Source organism: Salvelinus fontinalis, chromosome 40 (genome assembly GCF_029448725.1).
Source record: "Salvelinus fontinalis isolate EN_2023a chromosome 40, ASM2944872v1, whole genome shotgun sequence".
NCBI classification, from domain to species: Eukaryota; Metazoa; Chordata; class Actinopteri; order Salmoniformes; family Salmonidae; genus Salvelinus; species Salvelinus fontinalis.
The window spans coordinates 25,323,185-25,349,403 of record NC_074704.1 but is presented as its reverse complement, the minus strand read 5'-3'; the positions used below and the strand labels follow the sequence as shown (position 1 = coordinate 25,349,403).

Below are 26,219 nucleotides of genomic sequence, written 5' to 3'. Positions count from 1 at the left end.
TAGGAGTTGTCTCCAGATTGCTATGCATATTCATGCTAGTAGTTTAGCATCTCTCTCCATTGAATACAGGCGGTTGACGTCAACAACCCTCATAGAATATAAACAATAGATTACAATAATAAGATCTATCCACCAATCCAAAGAAAGGATAGGTGGGAGACAGAGAACCCACAGTGCCGCTTTGTGGACAACGACTCCCTTTGTTAGGACGGAGAGACATCTTGTCAGTACATCCATAATCTTTGGTGTAGCCAACCCAACTCTCACATGGCACTATTGGGGGGCACGGTTTGTAGTAAATCATCACTACACAAAAATCACTACATGCCGTGCCCCCCAGACTGCGGTCAGCAGATAGACCCTTCTCAAATATATATGTTAAGTCACTTTTTGGAAACGGAATGGAGAAAACAAGGGATATCTTGTTCTCTACATATCAGTCATCATCCTAGGGCCCCCCATTGAAGAGGTATTGACGAGGCAACCCCGAATATCCAAAGTGAAAAATCTATTTAAGGCGGTACTTACTGGTGTTAATCAGATCTCCTATCTCCTCCTCTTCATCTTTTAATGTGACAGTAATCTCCCCCTCCATCTTCACTCCAAAAACTACATCCTCCTCTTCTTTAACTGTAACATCTTCCTCTTCTTTCACTGAAACGTCTTTCTCTGTAACAGCCTCACCCTCTACTGCTTTTTGAACAGTAACACCCTCTTCTTCCTTCTCCTCTTTCACGATAATGTTCAGCCCCAGAGCTTCTTTCTCCGTCCAGCAGACCGTCTCTTCTTTAACAGGAGGGGAGTAGTTTAGGGAGCTCATGTTCGGGGATATTAGCTAGCTAGCTATCATTAGCGACTAGGCTAGTGCTAACTTAACCAGCTAGCTACTATAGCTGACTTATACAAAATAACGTAATATTAAATAGGTTAACAAGTAGATACGACAGAAGTGTGTCTAAAACACAGCAGCTAATATACACCGAAAGCATATAAATAGCTTGAATCTTTCGGCTATGTTGGCTAACAAGCTACCGAGGTGGTTGACGAGCTGTTTATGAAGAACGTCACGCTAGCAGCATCGCCTGAAAGACGCACATCGCCGTCTGCTAACTGGAGTGGGAAACGCAGTTGAGGATCATATTTTATTTTCAGACAAAGATTATTTTTAAATGGATTTAATTACATAATACCATTATATTGAGACATACAAAGACAGGAAAGTGTTGATTGATTAGTGCGAATATATATTTTTTTACTACAGCTCATTTAACCTGTCTAGGACAGGGGTTCCGCTAGCGGAACTCCGCCCACATTCCACTGAAAAGGCAGTGCGCGAAATTCAAAAAATATTTTGTAGAAATATTAAACTTTCACACATTAACAAGTCCAATACAGCAAATGAAAGATAAACATCTTGTGAATCCAGCCAACATGTCCGATTTTTAAAATGTTTTACAGCGAAAACACCACGTATATTTATGTTAGCTCACCACCAAATACAAAAAAGCACAGACATTTCTTTCACAGCACAGGTAGCTTGCACAAAACCAACCAAACTAACCAAGAACCAACCAAACTAACCAAGAAACAACTTCATCAGATGACAGTCTTATAACATGTTATACAATAAATCTATGTTTTGTTCGAAAAATGTGCATATTTGAGGTATAAATCATAGTTTTACATTGCAGCTACCATCACAAATAGCACCGAAGCAGCCAGAGTAATTACAGAGACCAACGTGAAATACCTAAATACTCATCATAAAACATTTATGAAAAATACATGGTGTACAGCAAATGAAAGACAAACATCTTGTGAATCCAGCCAATATTTCAGATTTTTTAAGTGTTTTACAGCGAAAACACAATATAGCATTATATTAGCTTACCACAATAGCCAAAAACACAAGATGTATATAATGAACAGACTAGGTCTATACTGCTCCTACATGGTGTAACAATATTTCATGTAGATGTATATAATGAACAGACTAGGTCTATACTGCTGCTATATGGTGAGACAACACATCATGTAGATGTCTATAATGAACAGACTAGGTCTATACTGCTCCTACATGGTGTAACAATACAGCATGTAGATGTATATAATGAACAGACTAGGTCTATACTGCTCCTACATGGTGAGACAACACATCATGTAGATGTCTATAATGAACAGACTAGGTCTATACTGCTCCTACATGGTGTAACAATACATCATGTAGATGTCTATAATGAACAGACTAGGTCTATACTGCTCCTACATGGTGTAACAATACATCATGTAGATGTATATAATGAACAGACTAGGTCTATACTGCTCCTACATGGTGTAACAATACATCATGTAGATGTATATAATGAACAGACTAGGTCTATACTGCTCCTACGTGGTCTAACAATACATCATGTAGATGTATATAATGAACAGACTATGTCTATACTGCTCCTACATGGTGTAACAATACATCATGTAGATGTATATCATGAACAGACTAGGTCTATACTGCTCCTACATGGTGTAACAATACATCATGTAGATGTATATAATGAACAGACTAGGTCTATACTGCTCCTACATGGTGTAACAATACATCATGTAGATGTCTATAATGAACAGACTAGGTCTATACTGCTCCTACATTTTTGTATTATTATTATTTATTTTTTTCACCTTTATTTAACCAGGTAGACAGTTTAGAACAAGTTCTCATTTACAACTGTGACCTGGCCAAGATAAAGCAAAGCAGTGTGACAAAAACAACAAGACAGAGTTACACATGAACAAACATTCAATCAATAACACAATAGAAGATCGAGAATATATTTTTATGTTTAGGAATATTGTGAAACACGATCATTACACTATTAATGTAGATATTATTGACATTTTATTAAATCAAACGTTTCACCATTGGGACGCTTGATGTAATTAAATCAAACGTTTTACCAGTGGAACACTTGATGTAATTGTTATTTTCGGATATAAAGACTACGTTGTATCAACAAAAAACGGATTGCAACTTGCAAAACATCTGGGAAGAAAATTACAGACGGAGTCGCAACAACTTCCAACTTTGATCGACATTTGAAGCTGCACAAAGAACGGTAAGTCGTGGCTAATATAGCCGACAGCTATACAATATTTGTTTTTGCTAGTATAGCATGTAGGCTAACGTAACATTAAATCAATGAGCCTCCACACAGTCAGTCAGTACGGGTATGTGAACATTGCACCCAAGATTGAGCTACAACTGGCTAGGCAGTTGGTAGCCTAAATCCTGCCTGATGTTACTGCTGTTCCTAAAACCATTGACATACGTTAGCCTACTGTAACCACACACAGAGAGGGTGTGTGTGTGCGTGTGTTAAGGTTGGGCGATTGTGTAAAAGCCTACATCGCCCGATTGCGCCCCATAGCTTGTCTTGACTTGGGACTTGAGTGCTAAGACTTGAGACTTGTGGGACAAAGTCATTGTTTTACCTCTGGTATATACTGTATTCTATCATATTCTACTGTATCTGTCTATGCATTACACATCTCATATGTACATACTGTACTCTATCCTATTCTACTGTATCTTAGTCTATGCATTACTCATCCATATGTATATACTGTATTCTATCCTATTCTACTGTATCTTAGTCTATGCTGCTCTGACATCGCTCATCCAAATATTTATATATTCTTAATTCCATTCCTTTAGATTGTGTGTATTGTTAGATATTACTTGTTAGAAATACAAGCATTTCGCTACACCCACAATAACATCTGCTAAACAAGTGTATGTGACAAATAAAATGTGATTTGATGTATATACAGTTGAAGTCGGAAGTTTACATACACCTCAGCCAAATACATTTAAACTCAGTTTTTCACAATTCCTGACATTTAATCCTAGTAAAAATTCCCTGTTTTAGGTCAGTTAGGATCACCACTTTATTTTAAGAATTTGAAATGTCAGAATAATAGTAGAGAAAATAATTTATTTCAGTATTTGGTAGCATTGCCTTTAAATTGTTTAACTTGGGTCAAACATTTCAGGTAGCCTTCAAAAAGCTTCCCACAATAAGTTGGGTGAATTTTGGCCTATTCCTCCTGACAGAGCTGGTGTAACTGAGTCAGGTTTGTAGGCCTCCTTGCTCGCACACGCTTTTTCAGTTCTGCCCACAAATTTTCTATAGGATTGAGGTCAGGGCTTTCTGATGGCCACTCCAATACCTTGACTTTGTTGTCCTTAAGCCATTTTGCCACAACTTTGGAAGTATACTTGGGGTCACTGTCCTTTTGGAAGACCCATTTGCGACCAGGCATTAACTTCCTGACTTATCTCTTGAGATGTTGTTTCAATATACCCACATAATTTCCCCCCCTCATGATGCTATCTATTTTGTGAAGTGCACCAGTCCCTCCTGCAGCAAAGCACCCCCACAACATGATGCTGCCACCCCCGTGCTTCACGGTTGGGATGATGTTCTTCGGCTTGCAAGCCTCCCCCTTTATCCTTCAAACATAATGATGGTCATTATGGCCAAACAGTTCTATTTTTGTTTCATCAGACCAGAGGACATTTCTCCAAAAAGTATGATCTTTGTCCCCATGTGCAGTTGCAAACCGTAGTCTGGCTATTTTATGGCGGTTTTGGAGCAGTGGCTTCTTCCTTGCTGAGCGGCTTTTCAGGTTATGTCGACATAGGACTCGTTTTACTGTGGATATAGATACCTTTGTACCTGTTTCCTCCATCATCTTCACAAGGTCCTTTGCTGTTGTTCTGGGATTGATTTCCACTTTTCGTACCAAAGTACGTTCATCTCTAGGAGACAGAGCGCGTCTCCTTCCTGAACGGTATGACGGCTGCGTGGTCCTGTGGTGTTTATACTTGCGTACTATTCTTTGTACAGATGAACATGGAACATTCAGGCATTTGGAAATTGCTCCCAAGGATGAACAAGACTTGTGGAGGTCTACAATCTTTTTTCTGAGGTCTTGGCTGATTTCTTTTGATTTTCCCATGACGTTAAGCAAAGAGGCACTGAGTTTGAAGGTAGGCCTTGAAATACATCCACAGGTACACCTCCAATTGACTCAAATGATGTCAATTAGCCTATCAGAAGATTCTAAAGCCATGACATAATTTTCTGGAATTTTCCAAGCTGTTTAAAAGGCACAGTCACCTTAGTGTATGTAAACGTCTGACCCACCGGAATTGTGATACAGTGAATTATAAGTGAAATAATCTGTCTGTAAACAATTGTTGGAAGAATTACCTGTATCATGCACAACGTAGATGTCCTAACCGACTTGCCAAAACTATAGTTTCTTACAAAGAAATTTGAGGAGTGGTTGAAAAATGAGTTTTAATGACTCCAACCTAAGTGTATGTAAACTTCCGACTTCAACTGTATCTACACACAATACCTCACAATGACAAAGCAAAAACAGTTGTTTTTTTTTTGCTGCAAATTTATTAAAAATAAAAAACAGAAAATTACATTTCCATAAGTATTCAGACCCTTTACTTTTACGTTTTAATGACTCCAACCTAAGTGTATGTAAACTTCTGACTTCAACTGTAGGTCTGGTGTTGGAGGTCATTCCACACTCTGTGTTCTACTACCCAGGTCTGGTGTTGGAGATCATTCCACATTCTGGATCTCCTGCATGTATTTTCTGATGTTTAATCAGACCACTTGAATGAGAGTATCTCTTGTCACATTGATCACAGCTATAAGGCTTCTCTCCTGTGTGTGTTCTCTGGTGCTCTTCAAGGCTTTCTCCCTGAGAAAAGTTTTTCCCACATTGCTCACAGTTATATGACTGCTCTCCTGTGTGTGTTCTCTGGTGTGATACCAGGTTGCTTGACTGAGTAAAACTCTTGCCACACTGATCACAGCTATAAGGCTTCTCTCCTGTGTGTGTTCTCTGGTGTGATACCAGGTTGCTTAATGAAGTAAAACTCTTGCCACACTGATCACAGCTATAAGGCTTCTCTCCTGTGTGTGTTCTCTGGTGTGTTTTCAGATTACTTGAATGAGTAAAACTCTTGCCACACTGATCACAGCTATAAGGCTTCTCTCCTGTGTGTGTTCTCTGGTGTGATACCAGGTTGTTTGACTGAGTAAAACTCTTGCCACACTGATCACAGCTATATGGCTGCTCTCCTGTGTGTATTCTCTGGTGTGATACCAGGCTACTTGACTGAGCAAAACTCTTGCCACATTGATCACAGCAATATGACTGCTCTCCTGTGTGTGTTCTCTGGTGTGATACCAGGTTGCATGAATGAGTAAAACTCTTGCCACACTGATCACAGCTATAATGCTTCTCTCCTGTGTGTGTTCTCTGGTGTTTTTTCAGATAACTTGAATGAGTAAAACTCTTCCCACATTGACTACAGCTATAGGGTTTCTCTCCTGTGTGTGTTCTCTGGTGTCCTTTAAGGTGTCCTATCCAAGAAAAGCTTTTTCCACATTGCTCACAGCTATATGGCTGATCTCCTGTGTGTGTTCTCTGGTGGGATACCAGGTTGCTTGACTGAGTAAAACTCTTGCCACATTGATCACAGCTATATGGCTTCTCTCCTGTATGTGTTCTCTGGTGTGAAAGCAGGTTTCTTGAATTAGTAAAACTCTTGCCACACTGATCACAGCTATAAGGCTGCTCTCCTGTGTGTGTTCTCTGGTGTGATACCAGGTTGGTTGACCGAGTAAAACTCTTCCCACACTGATCACAGCTATAAGGCTTCTCTCCTGTGTGTATTCTCTGGTGTGATACCAGCTTTCTTGAATTAGTAAAACCCTTGCCACACTGATCACAGCTATAAGGCTGATCTCCTGTGTGTGTTCTCTGGTGTGATACCAGGCTACTTGACTGAGCAAAACTCTTGCCACACTGATCACAGCTATAAGGTTTCTCTCCTGTGTGTGTTCTCTGGTGTGATAGCAGGTTGCTTAACTGAGTAAAACTCTTGCCACACTGATCACAGATGTAAGGCTTCTCTCTTGTGTGCACTCGCTGGTGTATTTTAAGTTCTGATGAAGATTTGCAACGTTTCCCACAGTCAGAGCAGCAATGCGATTTCTTCCCTGTGGGTCTCTGCAGGTGTTTCTTGAGGTGTTCTGATCTGGAGAGACTCTTCTCTGCCTCGTCAGCATCATGATGTTGTTGAGGCTCCCCAGAGGATCCACGATGGTCCCGTCTCTCTCCTGTGTGAATGACAAAGTCAGACAGATGGTTAAAGGCCCACAACAGCAGAAATCCACTGTTTATTTGAGGTAAAAGGTGATGCCCAGAGGGTACCCATGCAGTTGTACAACAATTGACATCTGTTAAAATATTTGACAATTGTCTTAAGACAGTCAAGTGAGCAACAGTAATCATATTTTGTCTTGTTTTCATATTAGTAGTAACATGGATGATTGTAGGCTAGAAATAAGTTAAAGTTGTTAAAACTCTAAGCAGTGTGCCAGATGACTTTTGGTCTCCAATATAGACCCCTTTCTGTGTTTGTTAAAATTGCGGCACGAGGGCAATTTGGTTGTAGAAACTCCTCCATGCTAATGAGGAAACCCCTTCTAGCACCAGGGTCAGCGCACTCTCAAGTGTTGTTTTTTGCCATTATTGTTAGCCTGCCACACACACACTATACAATACATTTATTAAACATAAGTTTGTCACAACCCGGCTCGTGGAAATTGACAGAGGACCAGGGCACAAATAATAACATAAATCAATAATTTTGCTCTTTATTTAACCATCTTACAAATAAAACCTTCTTTGTTCATTGACATTGTGAATAACTCACCACAGGTTAATGAGAAGGGTGTGCTTGAAAGGATGCACATAACTCTGCAATGTTGGGTTGTATTGGAGAGTCTCAGTCTTAAATCATTTTCCACACACAGTCTGTGCCTGTATTCAGTTTCATGCTAGTGAGGGCCGAGAATCCACTCTCAAATAGGTAAGTAGTTGCAAAGGGCATCAGTGTCTTAACAGTGCGATTTGCCAAGGCAGGATACTCAGAGCGCAGCCCCAGTGTCTTTTGATTAAATAACATTTTCACAGAACCGCTTGTTGCAATTTCGATGAGGTTCTCTTGTTAAGATATCGGTAAGTGGACTGGAGGCAGGGCATGAAAGGGATAACGAATCCAGTTGTTTGTGTCATCCGTTTCGGGAAAGGTCTTGCGTAATTTCGCACCCAACTCATGTGCTTCGCTAAATCACATTTGAAATAGTCCGTAAGCTTGAGTTCAATTACACACAAAAAAATCATACAATGATGGAAAGACCTGTGTGTTGTCCTTGGTAATGCAGACAGAGAAGAGCTCCTACTTCTTAATCATAGCCTCAATTCTGTCCCGCACATTGAATATAGTTGCGGAGTGTCCCTGTAATCCTAGATTCAGATCAGTCAGGTGAGAAAAAACATCACCCAGATAGGCCAGTCGTGTGAGAAACTCGTCATCATGCAAGCGGTCAGACAAGTGAAAATTATGGTCGGTAAAGAAAACTTTAAGCTCGTCTCTCTCAACAACAAAAAAAGGTGTCAATACTTTGCCCCTTGATAACCATCGCACTCCTGTATGTTGTAAAAGCGTTACATGGTTGCTGCCCATATCATTGCATAGTGCAGAAAATACACGAGAGTTCAGGGGCCTTGCTTTAACAAAGTTAACCATTTTCTTTGTAGTGTCCAAAACGTTTTCCAAACTGTCAGGCATTCCCTTGGCAGCAAGAGCCTGTCGGTAGATGCTGCAGTGTACCCAAGTGGCGTCGGGAGCAACTGCTTGCACGCACGTTACCACTCTACTATGTCTCCCTGCTCCATCAGTACAGATACCAACATGAGCAGCAGCTACGTTTGGCTACATACATTAGTGGAATTCCCGCGAGAGAGTAACGGTTAATGTGATTGGAAGTTAATTATTTGACTAAGCTACCTGTATTTGACATTGTGTTGCTATTTCTCTGAACACTAGATGGTTTAATTTTATCTTTGGCAATGAAACGAGGCTACTCAGGTGAGAAAAAACCTCACCCAAATGTATAGCCCCGTTGGAAAATATAAATTGACTGTTTGAAAATGTGTTTTAAAAAAAATGATTTGTAATTTTTTTTAAATGTGAATCACATTATTACTTGGCATACCCCTGACGGCATACTCCAGTTTGGGAATACCTGCCATAGACTTACTGTAGGACCCATAACTTCACCTAACAACAACATAGATCTACTGTAGGACCCATAACTTCACCTAACAATAATATAGACCTACTGTAGGACCCATAACTTCACCTAACATAGACCTACTGTAGGACCCATAACTTCACCAAACATCATAGATCTACTGTAGGACCCATAACGTCACCTAACAACAACATAGACCCACTGTAACACCCATAACTTCACCTAACAACAACATAGACCTACTGTAGGATCCATAACTTCACCTAACAACAACATAGACTTACTGTAGAACCCATAACTTCACCTAACATAGACCTACTGTAGGTCCCATAACTTAACATAACATTTACATTTACATTTAAGTCATTTAGCAGACGCTCTTATCCAGAGCGACTTACAAATTGGTGCATTCACCTTATGATATCCAGTGGAACAACCACTTTACAATAGTGCATCTAACTCTTTTAAGGGGGGGGGGGGGGGGTTAGAAGGATTACTTTATCCTATCCTAGGTATTCCTTAAAGAGGTGGGGTTTCAGGTATCTCCGGAAGGTGGTGATTGACTCCGCTGACCTGGCGTCGTGAGGGAGTTTGTTCCACCATTGGGGTGCCAGAGCAGCGAACAGTTTTGACTGGGCTGAGCGGGAACTGTACTTCCTCAGAGGTAGGGAGGCGAGCAGGCCAGAGGTGGATGAACGCAGTGCCCTTGTTTACCCATAACCTGTAGTACCCATAACCTCACCTAACAACATAGACCTACTGTAGGACCCATATCTTCACCCAACAATAACATAGATCTACTGTAGGACCAATAACGTCACATAACAACAACATAGACCCACTGTAGGACCCATAACTTCACCAAACAACAACATAGACTTACTGTAGGACCCATAACTTCACCTACCATAGACCTACTGTAGGTCCCATAACTTAACCTAACAATAACATAGATCTACTGTAGGACCAATAACGTCACATAACAACAACATAGACCCACTGTAGGACCCATAACTTCACCTAACAATAACATAGACCTACTGTAGGACCTATAACTTCACCTAACTTAGACCTACTGTAGGACCCATATCTTCACCTACCAATAACATAGATATACTGTAGGACCCATAACTTCACCTAACAACAACATTGACCTACTGTAGGACCCATATCTTCACCTAACAATAACATAGACCTACTGTAGGACCCATAACTTCACCTAACATAGACCTACTGTAGGACCCATAACTTCACCTAACATAGACCTACTGTAGAACCAATAACTTCACCTAACAACAACATTGACCTACTGTAGGACCAATAACTTCACCTAACAACATAGACGTACTGTAGAACCCATACTTCACCTAACAATAACATAGACCTACTGTAGTACCCATAACCTCACCTAACAACATAGACCTACTGTAGGACCCATATCTTCACCCAACAATAACATAGACCTACTGTAGGACCCATAACTTCACCTAACAACCACATAGACGTACTGAAGAACCCATAACTTCACCTAACATAGACCTACTGTAGGTCCCATAACCTCACCTAACAATAACATACACCCACTGTAGGACCCATAACTTCACCTAACAATAACATAGACCTACTGTAGGACCTATAACTTCACCTAAATTAGACCTACTGTAGGACCCATATCTTCACCTACCAATAACATAGATCTACTGTTGGACCCATAACTTCACCTAACAACAACATTGACCTACTGTAGGACCAATAACTTCACCTAACATAGACCTGCTGTAGGACCCATAACTTCACCTAACATAGACCTACTGTAGGACCCATAACTTCACCTAACATAGACCTACTGTAGAACCAATAAATTCACCTAACAACAACATTGACCTACTGTAGGACCAATAACTTCACCTAACATAGACCTACTGTAGGACCCATAACTTCACCTAACAACAACATAGACGTACTGTAGAACCCATAACTTCACCTAACAATAACACAGATGTACTGAAGAACCCATAACTTCACCTAACATTGACCTACTGTAGGACCCATATCTTCACCTAACAATAACATAGACCTACTGTAGGACCCATAACTTCACCTAACAACATAGACCAACTGTAGGACCCATAACTTCACCTAACATAGACCTACTGTATGACCCATAACTTCACCTAACATAGACGTACTGTAGAACCCATAACTTCACCTAACAACAACATAGACCTACTGTAGGACCCATAACTTCACCTAACATAGATCTACTGTAGGAACCATATCTTCACCTAACAATAACATAGACCTACTGTTGGACCCATAACTTCACCTAACAACAACATTGACCTACTATAGGACCAATAACTTCACCTAACATAGACCTACTGTAGGACCCATAACTTCACCTAACAACAACATAGACGTACTGTAGAACCCATAACTTCACCTAACAATAACACAGATGTACTGAAGAACCCATAACTTCACCTAACATTGACCTACTGTAGGACCCATATCTTCACCTAACAATAACATAGACCTACTGTAGGACCCATAACTTCACCTAACAACAACATAGACTTACTGTAGGACCCATAACTTCACCTAACATAGAGCTACTGTAGGACCCATATCTTAACCTCACAATAACATAGACCTACTGTAGGACCCATAACTTCCCCTAACATAGACCTACTGTAGGACCCATAACTTCAACTAACATAAACCTACTGTAGGACCCATATCTTCACCTAACAATAACATAGACCTACTGTAGGACCCATAACTTCACCTAACACAGAGCTACTGTAGGACCTATAACTTCACCTAACAATAACATAGACCTACTGTAGGACCATAACCTCACCTAACAACAACATAGACCTACTGTAGGACCCATAACTTCACCAAACAACATAGACTTACTGTAGGACCCATAACTTCACCTAACATAGACCTACTGTAGGTCCCATAACTTAACCTAACAATAACATAGACCCACTGTAGGACCCATAACTTCACCTAACAATAACATAGACCTACTGTAGGACCTATAACTTCACCTAACTTAGACCTACTGTAGGACCCATATCTTCACCTACCAATAACATAGACGTACTGTAGAACCCATAACTTCACCTAACAATAAGAAAGACCTACTGTAGGACCCATAACTTCACCTAACATAGACCTACTGTAGGACCCATAACTTCCCCTAACATAGACCTACTGTAGGACCCATATCTTCACCTAACAATAACAAAGACCTACTGTAGGACCCATAACTTCACCTAATACAGACCTACTGTAGGACCCATAACTTCACCTAACATAGACCTACTGAAGGACCCATAACTTCACCTAACATAGACCTACTGTAGGACCCATAACTTCACCTAACAACAACATAGACGTACTGAAGAACCCATAACTTCACCTAACATAGACCTACTGTAGGACCCATAACTTCACCTAACAACATAGACCAACTGTAGGACCCATAACTTCACCTAACATAGACCTACTGTATGACCCATAACTTCACCTAACATAGACGTGCTGTAGAACCCATAACTTCACCTAACAACAACATAGACCTACTGTAGGACCCATAACTTCACCTAACATAGATCTACTGTAGGACCCATATCTTCACCTAACAATAACATAGACTTACTGTAGGACCCATAACTTCACCTAACATAGACCTACTGTAGGTCCCATAACTTAACCTAACAATAACATAGACCCACTGTAGGACCCATAACTTCACCTAACAATAACATAGACCTACTGTAGGACCTATAACTTCACCTAACTTAGACCTACTGTAGGACCCATATCTTCACCTACCAATAACATAGACGTACTGTAGAACCCATAACTTCACCTAACAATAAGAAAGACCTACTGTAGGACCCATAACTTCACCTAACATAGACCTACTGTAGGACCCATAACTTCCCCTAACATAGACCTACTGTAGGACCCATATCTTCACCTAACAATAACAAAGACCTACTGTAGGACCCATAACTTCACCTAATACAGACCTACTGTAGGACCCATAACTTCACCTAACATAGACCTACTGAAGGACCCATAACTTCACCTAACATAGACCTACTGTAGGACCCATAACTTCACCTAACAACAACATAGACGTACTGAAGAACCCATAACTTCACCTAACATAGACCTACTGTAGGACCCATAACTTCACCTAACAACATAGACCAACTGTAGGACCCATAACTTCACCTAACATAGACCTACTGTATGACCCATAACTTCACCTAACATAGACGTGCTGTAGAACCCATAACTTCACCTAACAACAACATAGACCTACTGTAGGACCCATAACTTCACCTAACATAGATCTACTGTAGGACCCATATCTTCACCTAACAATAACATAGACCTACTGTAGGACCCATAACTTCACCTAACAACAACATAGACCTACTGTAGGACCCATAACTTCACCTAACATAGACCTACTGTAGAACCAATAAATTCACCTAACAACAACATTGACCTACTCTAGGACCAATAACTTCACATAACATAGACCTACTGTAGAACCCATAACTTCACCTAACAACCACAAAGACGTACTGTAGAACCCATAACTTCACCTAAAAATAACATAGACCTACTGCAGTACCCATAACCTCACCTAACAACATAGACCTACTGTAGGACCCATAACTTCCCCTAACATAGACCTACTGTAGGACCCATATCTTCACCTAACAAAAACAAAGACCTACTGTAGGACCCATAACTTCACCTAACATAGACCTACTGTAGGACCCATAACTTCACCTAACAACATAGACCTACTGTAGGACCCATAACTTCCCCTAACATAGACCTACGGTAGAACCCATAACTTCACCTAAAAATAACATAGACTTACTGTAGGATCCATAACTTCACCTAACATAGACCTACTGTAGGACCCATAACTTCACCTAACATAGACCTACTGTAGGACCCATAACTTCACCTAACAATAACATAGATCTACTGTAGGACCCATAACTTCACCTAACATAGACCTACTGTAGGACCCATAACTTCACCTAACTCAGACCTACTGTAGGACCCATACCTTCACGTACCAATAACGTAGATCTACTGTAGGACCCATAACTTCACCTAACAACAACATTGACCTACTGTAGGACCAATAACTTCACCTAACATAGACCTGCTGTAGGACCCATAACTTCACCTAACAATAACATAGACGTACTGTAGAACCCATAACTTCACCTAACAATAACAGACCTACTGTAGGACCCATATCTTCACCTAACAATAACATAGACCTACTGTAGTACCCATAACTTCACCTAACATAGACCTACTGTAGGACCCATAACTTCACCTAACATAGACCTACTGTAAGACCCATAACTTCACCTAACATAGACCTACTGTAGAACCAATAAATTCACCTAACAACAACATTGACCTACTGTAGGACCAGTAACTTCACCTAACATAGACCTACTGTAGGACCCATAACTTCACCTAACAACAACATTGACCTACTGTAGGACCAATAACTTCACCTAACATAGACCTACTGTAGGACCCATAACTTCACCTAACAACAACATAGACGTACTGTAGAACCCATAACTTCACCTAACAATAACACAGATGTACTGAAGAACCCATAACTTCACCTAACATTGACCTACTGTAGGACCCATATCTTCACCTAACAATAACATAGACCTACTGTAGGACCCATAACTTCACCTAACAACATAGACCAACTGTAGGACCCATAACTTCACCTAACATAGACCTACTGTATGACCCATAACTTCACCTAACATAGACGTACTGTAGAACCCATAACTTCACCTAACAACAACATAGACCTACTGTAGGACCCATAACTTCACCTAACATAGATCTACTGTAGGAACCATATCTTCACCTAACAATAACATAGACCTACTGTTGGACCCATAACTTCACCTAACAACAACATTGACCTACTATAGGACCAATAACTTCACCTAACATAGACCTACTGTAGGACCCATAACTTCACCTAACAACAACATAGACGTACTGTAGAACCCATAACTTCACCTAACAATAACACAGATGTACTGAAGAACCCATAACTTCACCTAACATTGACCTACTGTAGGACCCATATCTTCACCTAACAATAACATAGACCTACTGTAGGACCCATAACTTCACCTAACAACAACATAGACTTACTGTAGGACCCATAACTTCACCTAACATAGAGCTACTGTAGGACCCATATCTTAACCTCACAATAACATAGACCTACTGTAGGACCCATAACTTCACCTAACATAGACCTACTGTAGGACCCATAACTTCAACTAACATAAACCTACTGTAGGACCCATATCTTCACCTAACAATAACATAGACCTACTGTAGGACCCATAACTTCACCTAACACAGAGCTACTGTAGGACCTATAACTTCACCTAACAATAACATAGACCTACTGTAGGACCATAACCTCACCTAACAACAACATAGACCTACTGTAGGACCCATAACTTCACCAAACAACATAGACTTACTGTAGGACCCATAACTTCACCTAACATAGACCTACTGTAGGTCCCATAACTTAACCTAACAATAACATAGACCCACTGTAGGACCCATAACTTCACCTAACAATAACATAGACCTACTGTAGGACCTATAACTTCACCTAACTTAGACCTACTGTAGAACCCATAACTTCACCTAACAATAAGAAAGACCTACTGTAGGACCCATAACTTCACCTAACATAGACCTACTGTAGGACCCATAACTTCCCCTAACATAGACCTACTGTAGGACCCATATCTTCACCTAACAATAACAAAGACCTACTGTAGGACCCATAACTTCACCTAATACAGACCTACTGTAGGACCCATAACTTCACCTAACATAGACCTACTGAAGGACCCATAACTTCACCTAACATAGACCTACTGTAGGACCCATAACTTCACCTAACAACAACATAGACGTACTGAAGAACCCATAACTTCACCTAACATAGACCTACTGTAGGACCCATAACTTCAACTAACAACATAGACCAACTGTAGGACCCATAACTTCACCTAACATAGACCTACTGTATGACCCATAACTTCACCTAACATAGACGTGCTGTAGAACCCATAACTTCACCTAACATAGACCTACTGTAGAACCAATAAATTCACCTAACAACAACATTGACCTACTGTAGGACCCATAACTTCAACTAACAACATAGACCAACTGTAGGACCCATAACTTCACCTAACATAGACCTACTGTATGACCCATAACTTCACCTAACATAGACCTACTGTAGGACCCATAACTTCACCTAACATAGACCTACTGTAGAACCAATAAATTCACCTAACAACAACATTGACCTACTGTAGGACCAATAACTTCACATAACATAGACCTACTGTAGAACCCATAACTTCACCTAACAACCACAAAGACGTACTGTAGAACCCATAACTTCACCTAAAAATAACATAGACCTACTGTAGTACCCATAACCTCACCTAACAACATAGACCTACTGTAGGACCCATAACTTCCCCTAACATAGACCTACTGTAGGACCCATATCTTCACCTAACAATAACAAAGACCTACTGTAGGACCCATAACTTCACCTAACATAGACCTACTGTAGGACCCATAACTTCACCTAACATAGAACTACTGTAGGACCCATAACTTCACCTAACATAGACCTACTGTAGGACCCATAACTTCACCTAACAACAACATAGACGTACTGAAGAACCCATAACTTCACCTAACATAGACCTACTGTAGGACCCATAACTTCACCTAACAACATAGACCTACTGTAGGACCCATAACTTCCCCTAACATAGACCTACTGTAGGACCCATAACTTCACCTAAAAATAACATAGACTTACTGTAGGATCCATAACTTCACCTAACATAGACCTACTGTAGGACCCATAACTTCACCTAACATAGACCTACTGTAGGACCCATATCTTCACCTAACAATAACATAGATCTACTGTAGGACCCATAACTTCACCTAACATAGACCTACTGTAGGACCCATAACTTCACCTAACTCAGACCTACTGTAGGACCCATACCTTCACGTACCAATAACATAGATCTACTGTAGGACCCATAACTTCACCTAACAACAACATTGACCTACTGTAGGACCAATAACTTCACCTAACATAGACCTGCTGTAGGACCCATAACTTCACCTAACAATAACATAGACGTACTGTAGAACCCATAACTTCACCTAACAATAACAGACCTACTGTAGGACCCATATCTTCACCTAACAATAACATAGACCTACTGTAGTACCCATAACTTCACCTAACATAGACCTACTGTAGGACCCATAACTTCACCTAACATAGACCTACTGTAAGACCCATAACTTCACCTAACATAGACCTACTGTAGAACCAATAAATTCACCTAACAACAACATTGACCTACTGTAGGACCAGTAACTTCACCTAACATAGACCTACTGTAGGACCCATAACTTCACCTAACAACAACATTGACCTACTGTAGGACCCATAACTTCACCTAACATAGACCTACTGTAGGACCCATAACTTCACCTAACAACAACATAGACGTACTGTAGAACCCATAACTTCACCTAACAATAACACAGATGTACTGAAGAACCCATAACTTCACCTAACATTGACCTACTGTAGGACCCATATCTTCACCTAACAATAACATAGACCTACTGTAGGACCCATAACTTCACCTAACAACAACATAGACCTACTGTAGGACCCATAACTTCACCTAACATAGACCTACTGTAGGACCCATATCTTCACCTAACAATAACATAGACCTACTGTAGGACCCATAACTTCACCTAACATAGATCTACTGTAGGACCCATATCTTCACCTAACAATAACATAGACCTACTGTTGGACCCATAACTTCACCTAACAACAACATTGACCTACTATAGGACCAATAACTTCACCTAACATAGACCTACTGTAGGACCCATATCTTCACCTAACAATAACATAGACCTACTGTAGGACCCATAACTTCACCTAACAACAACATAGACTTACTGTAGGACCCATAACTTCACCTAACATAGACCTACTGTAGGACCCATATCTTAACCTCACAATAACATAGACCTACTGTAGGACCCATAACTTCACCTAACATAGACCTACTGTAGGACCCATAACTTCAACTAACATAAACCTACTGTAGGACCCATATCTTCACCTAACAATAACATAGACCTACTGTAGGACCCATAACTTCACCTAACACAGAGCTACTGTAGGACCTATAACTTCACCTAACAATAACATAGACCTACTGTAGGACCATAACCTCACCTAACAACAACATAGACCTACTGTAGGACCCATAACTTCACCAAACAACATAGACTTACTGTAGGACCCATAACTTCACCTAACATAGACCTACTGTAGGTCCCATAACTTAACCTAACAATAACATAGACCCACTGTAGGACCCATAACTTCACCTAACAATAACATAGACCTACTGTAGGACCTATAACTTCACCTAACTTAGACCTACTGTAGGACCCATATCTTCACCTACCAATAACATAGACGTACTGTAGAACCCATAACTTCACCTAACAATAAGAAAGACCTACTGTAGGACCCATAACTTCACCTAACATAGACCTACTGTAGGACCCATAACTTCCCCTAACATAGACCTACTGTAGGACCCATATCTTCACCTAACAATAACAAAGACCTACTGTAGGACCCATAACTTCACCTAATACAGACCTACTGTAGGACCCATAACTTCACCTAACATAGACCTACTGAAGGACCCATAACTTCACCTAACATAGACCTACTGTAGGACCCATATCTTCACCTAACAATAACATAGATCTACTGTAGGACCCATAACTTCACCTAACATAGACCTACTGTAGGACCCATAACTTCACCTAAAAATAACATAGACTTACTGTAGGATCCATAACTTCACCTAACATAGACCTACTGTAGGACCCATAACTTCACCTAACATAGACCTACTGTAGGACCCATAACTTCACCTAACAATAACATAGACCTACTGTAGGACCCATAACTTCACCTAACATAGACCTACTGTAGGACCCATAACTTCACCTAACTCAGACCTACTGTAGGACCCATACCTTCACGTACCAATAACATAGATCTACTGTAGGACCCATAACTTCACCTAACAACAACATTGACCTACTGTAGGACCAATAACTTCACCTAACATAGACCTGCTGTAGGACCCATAACTTCACCTAACAATAACATAGACGTACTGTAGAACCCATAACTTCACCTAACAATAACAGACCTACTGTAGGACCCATATCTTCACCTAACAATAACATAGACCTACTGTAGTACCCATAACTTCACCTAACATAGACCTACTGTAGGACCCATAACTTCACCTAACATAGACCTACTGTAAGACCCATAACTTCACCTAACATAGACCTACTGTAGAACCAATAAATTCACCTAACAACAACATTGACCTACTGTAGGACCAATAACTTCACCTAACATAGACCTACTGTAGGACCCATAACTTCACCTAACAACAACATTGACCTACTGTAGGACCAATAACTTCACCTAACATAGACCTACTGTAGGACCCATAACTTCACCTAACAACAACATAGACGTACTGTAGAACCCATAACTTCACCTAACAATAACACAGATGTACTGAAGAACCCATAACTTCACCTAACATTGACCTACTGTAGGACCCATATCTTCACCTAACAATAACATAGACCTACTGTAGGACCCATAACTTCACCTAACAATAACATAGACCTACTGTAGGACCCATAACTTCACCTAACATAGAGCTACTGTAGGACCCATATCTTAACCTCACAATAACATAGACCTACTGTAGGACCCATAACTTCACCTAACATAGACCTACTGTAGGACCCATAACTTCAACTAACATAAACCTACTGTAGGACCCATATCTTCACCTAACAATAACATAGACCTACTGTAGGACCCATAACTTCACCTAACACAGAGCTACTGTAGGACCTATAACTTCACCTAACAATAACATAGACCTACTGTAGGACCATAACCTCACCTAACAACAACATAGACCTACTGTAGGACCCATAACTTCACCAAACAACATAGACTTACTGTAGGACCCATAACTTCACCTAACATAGACCTACTGTAGGTCCCATAACTTAACCTAACAATAACATAGACCCACTGTAGGACCCATAACTTCACCTAACAATAACATAGACCTACTGTAGGACCTATAACTTCACCTAACTTAGACCTACTGTAGGACCCATATCTTCACCTACCAATAACATAGACGTACTGTAGAACCCATAACTTCACCTAACAATAAGAAAGACCTACTGTAGGACCCATAACTTCACCTAACATAGACCTACTGTAGGACCCATAACTTCCCCTAACATAGACCTACTGTAGGACCCATATCTTCACCTAACAATAACAAAGACCTACTGTAGGACCCATAACTTCACCTAATACAGACCTACTGTAGGACCCATAACTTCACCTAACATTGACCTACTGAAGGACCCATAACTTCACCTAACATAGACCTACTGTAGGACCCATAACTTCACCTAACAACAACATAGACGTACTGAAGAACCCATAACTTCACCTAACATAGACCTACTGTAGGACCCATAACTTCACCTAACAACATAGACCAACTGTAGGACCCATAACTTCACCTAACATAGACCTACTGTATGACCCATAACTTCACCTAACATAGACGTGCTGTAGAACCCATAACTTCACCTAACAACAACATAGACCTACTGTAGGACCCATAACTTCACCTAACATAGATCTACTGTAGGACCCATATCTTCACCTAACTATAACATAGACCTACTGTAGGACCCATAACTTCACCTAACATAGACCTACTGTAGAACCAATAAATTCACCTAACAACAACATTGACCTACTGTAGGACCAATAACTTCACATAACATAGACCTACTGTAGAACCCATAACTTCACCTAACAACCACAAAGACGTACTGTAGAACCCATAACTTCACCTAAAAATAACATAGACCTACTGTAGTACCCATAACCTCACCTAACAACATAGACCTACTGTAGGACCCATAACTTCCCCTAACATAGACCTACTGTAGGACCCATATCTTCACCTAACAATAACAAAGACCTACTGTAGGACCCATAACTTCACCTAACATAGACCTACTGTAGGACCCATAACTTCACCTAACATAGAACTACTGTAGGACCCATAACTTCACCTAACATAGACCTACTGTAGGACCCATAACTTCACCTAACAACAACATAGACGTACTGAAGAACCCATAACTTCACCTAACATAGACCTACTGTAGGACCCATAACTTCACCTAACAACATAGACCTACTGTAGGACCCATAACTTCCCCTAACATAGACCTACTGTAGGACCCATAACTTCACCTAAAAATAACATAGACTTACTGTAGGATCCATAACTTTACCTAACATAGACCTACTGTAGGACCCATAACTTCACCTAACATAGACCTACTGTAGGACCCATATCTTCACCTAACAATAACATAGATCTACTGTAGGACCCATAACTTCACCTAACATAGACCTACTGTAGGACCCATAACTTCACCTAACTCAGACCTACTGTAGGACCCATACCTTCACGTACCAATAACATAGATCTACTGTAGGACCCATAACTTCACCTAACAACAACATTGACCTACTGTAGGACCAATAACTTCACCTAACATAGACCTGCTGTAGGACCCATAACTTCACCTAACAATAACATAGACGTACTGTAGTACCCATAACTTCACCTAACAATAACAGAACTACTGTAGGACCCATATCTTCACCTAACAATAACATAGACCTACTGTAGTAACTATAACTTCACCTAACATAGACCTACTGTACGACCCATAACTTCACCTAACATAGACCTACTGTAAGACCCATAACTTCACCTAACATAGACCTACTGTAGAACCAATAAATTCACCTAACAACAACATTGACCTACTGTAGGACCAATAACTTCACCTAACATAGACCTACTGTAGGACCCATATCTTCACCTACCAATAACATAGACGTACTGTAGAACCCATAACTTCACCTAACAATAAGAAAGACCTACTGTAGGACCCATAACTTCACCTAACATAGACCTACTGTAGGACCCATAACTTCCCCTAACATAGACCTACTGTAGGACCCATATCTTCACCTAACAATAACATAGACCTACTGTAGTACCCATTACCTCACCTAACAACATAGACCTACTGTAGGACCCATATCTTCACCCAACAATAACATAGACCTACTGTAGGACCCATAACTTCACCTAACAACAACATTGACCTACTGTAGGACCAATGACTTCACCTAACATAGACCTACTGTAGGACCCATAACTTCACCTAACAACAACATAGACGTACTGTAGAACCCATAACTTCACCTAACAATAACACAGATGTACTGAAGAACCCATAACTTCACCTAACATTGACCTACTGTAGGACCCATATCTTCACCTAACAATAACATAGACCTACTGTAGGACCCATAACTTCACCTAACAACATAGACCAACTGTAGGACCCATAACTTCACCTAACATAGACCTACTGTATGACCCATAACTTCACCTAACATAGACGTACTGTAGAACCCATAACTTCACCTAACAACAACATAGACCTACTGTAGGACCCATAACTTCACCTAACATAGATCTACTGTAGGAACCATATCTTCACCTAACAATAACATAGACCTACTGTTGGACCCATAACTTCACCTAACAACAACATTGACCTACTATAGGACCAATAACTTCACCTAACATAGACCTACTGTAGGAACCATAACTTCACCTAACAACAACATAGACGTACTGTAGAACCCATAACTTCACCTAACAATAACACAGATGTACTGAAGAACCCATAACTTCACCTAACATTGACCTACTGTAGGACCCATATCTTCACCTAACAATAACATAGACCTACTGTAGGACCCATAACTTCACCTAACAACAACATAGACTTACTGTAGGACCCATAACTTCACCTAACATAGAGCTACTGTAGGACCCATATCTTAACCTCACAATAACATAGACCTACTGTAGGACCCATAACTTCACCTAACATAGACCTACTGTAGGACCCATAACTTCAACTAACATAAACCTACTGTAGGACCCATATCTTCACCTAACAATAACATAGACCTACTGTAGGACCCATAACTTCACCTAACACAGAGCTACTGTAGGACCTATAACTTCACCTAACAATAACATAGACCTACTGTAGGACCATAACCTCACCTAACAACAACATAGACCTACTGTAGGACCCATAACTTCACCAAACAACATAGACTTACTGTAGGACCCATAACTTCACCTAACATAGACCTACTGTAGGTCCCATAACTTAACCTAACAATAACATAGACCCACTGTAGGACCCATAACTTCACCTAACAATAACATAGACCTACTGTAGGACCTATAACTTCACCTAACTTAGACCTACTGTAGGACCCATATCTTCACCTACCAATAACATAGACGTACTGTAGAACCCATAACTTCACCTAACAATAAGAAAGACCTACTGTAGGACCCATAACTTCACCTAACATAGACCTACTGTAGGACCCATAACTTCCCCTAACATAGACCTACTGTAGGACCCATATCTTCACCTAACAATAACAAAGACCTACTGTAGGACCCATAACTTCACCTAATACAGACCTACTGTAGGACCCATAACTTCACCTAACATAGACCTACTGAAGGACCCATAACTTCACCTAACATAGACCTACTGTAGGACCCATAACTTCACCTAACAACAACATAGACGTACTGAAGAACCCATAACTTCACCTAACATAGACCTACTGTAGGACCCATAACTTCACCTAACAACATAGACCAACTGTAGGACCCATAACTTCACCTAACATAGACCTACTGTATGACCCATAACTTCACCTAACATAGACGTGCTGTAGAACCCATAACTTCACCTAACAACAACATAGACCTACTGTAGGACCCATAACTTCACCTAACATAGATCTACTGTAGGACCCATATCTTCACCTAACAATAACATAGACCTACTGTAGGACCCATAACTTCACCTAACAACAACATAGACCTACTGTAGGACCCATAACTTCACCTAACATAGACCTACTGTAGAACCAATAAATTCACCTAACAACAACATTGACCTACTGTAGGACCAATAACTTCACATAACATAGACCTACTGTAGAACCCATAACTTCACCTAACAACCACAAAGACGTACTGTAGAACCCATAACTTCACCTAAAAATAACATAGACCTACTGTAGTACCCATAACCTCACCTAACAACATAGACCTACTGTAGGACCCATAACTTCCCCTAACATAGACCTACTGTAGGACCCATATCTTCACCTAACAATAACAAAGACCTACTGTAGGACCCATAACTTCACCTAACATAGACCTACTGTAGGACCCATAACTTCACCTAACATAGAACTACTGTAGGACCCATAACTTCACCTAACATAGACCTACTGTAGGACCCATAACTTCACCTAACAACAACATAGACGTACTGAAGAACCCATAACTTCACCTAACATAGACCTACTGTAGGACCCATAACTTCACCTAACAACATAGACCTACTGTAGGACCCATAACTTCCCCTAACATAGACCTACTGTAGGACCCATAACTTCACCTAAAAATAACATAGATCTACTGTAGGACCCATAACTTCACCTAACAACACAGAGCTACTGTAGGACCTATAACTTCACCTAACAACACAGAGCTACTGTAGGACCTATAACTTCACCTAACAGTAACATAGACCTACCGTAGGACCCATAACTTCACCTAACAACAACATAGACTTACTGTAGGACCCATAACTTCACCTAACATAGACCTACTGTAGGACCAATAACTTCACCAAACAACATAGACCTACTGTAGGACCCATTACTTCACCTAACAAAAACATAGACCTACTGTAGTACCCATAACCTCACCTAACAACATAGACCTACTGTAGGACCCATAACTTCACCTAACATAGACCTACTGTAGGACCCATAACTTCATCAAACAACAACATAGACTTACTGTAGGACCCATAACTTCACCTAACATAGACCTACTGTAGGACCCATAACTTCACCTAACAACAACATAGACGTACTGTAGAACCCATAACTTCACCTAACAATAACACAGATGTACTGAAGAACCCATAACTTCAACTAACATTGACCTACTGTAGGACCCATATCTTCACCTAACAATAACATAGACCTACTGTAGGACCCATAACTTCACCTAACAACAACATAGACTTACTGTAGGACCCATAACTTCACCTAACATAGACCTACTGTAGGACCCATATCTTAACCTCACAATAACATAGACCTACTGTAGGACCCATAACTTCACCTAACATAGACCTACTGTAGGACCCATAACTTCAACTAACATAAACCTACTGTAGGACCCATATCTTCACCTAACAATAACATAGACCTACTGTAGGACCCATAACTTCACCTAACACAGAGCTACTGTAGGACCTATAACTTAACAATAACATAGACCTACTGTAGGACCCATAACCTCACCTAACAACAACATAGACCTACTGTAGGACCCATAACTTCACCTAACATAGACCTACTGTAGGTCCCATAACTTAACCTAACAATAACATAGACCCACTGTAGGACCCATAACTTCACCCAACAATAACATAGACCTACTGTAGGACCTATAA

General features: G+C 40.4%; 1 protein-coding gene across 1 annotated transcript in view; it reads right to left on the bottom strand.

The window, feature by feature from the left end:
• Positions 1–3,341: 3,341 nt before the first annotated feature.
• The window catches only part of LOC129838979 (zinc finger protein 883-like), a 58,162-nt gene continuing 35,284 nt past the window's right edge, over positions 3,342–26,219 (bottom strand). The window contains exon 2 of the mRNA XM_055906246.1: positions 3,342–7,208. Within this exon, the coding sequence (XP_055762221.1) occupies positions 5,617–7,208 (1,592 nt within the window). The 3' untranslated portion in view covers positions 3,342–5,616. The remainder of the gene's footprint in view (positions 7,209–26,219) is intronic.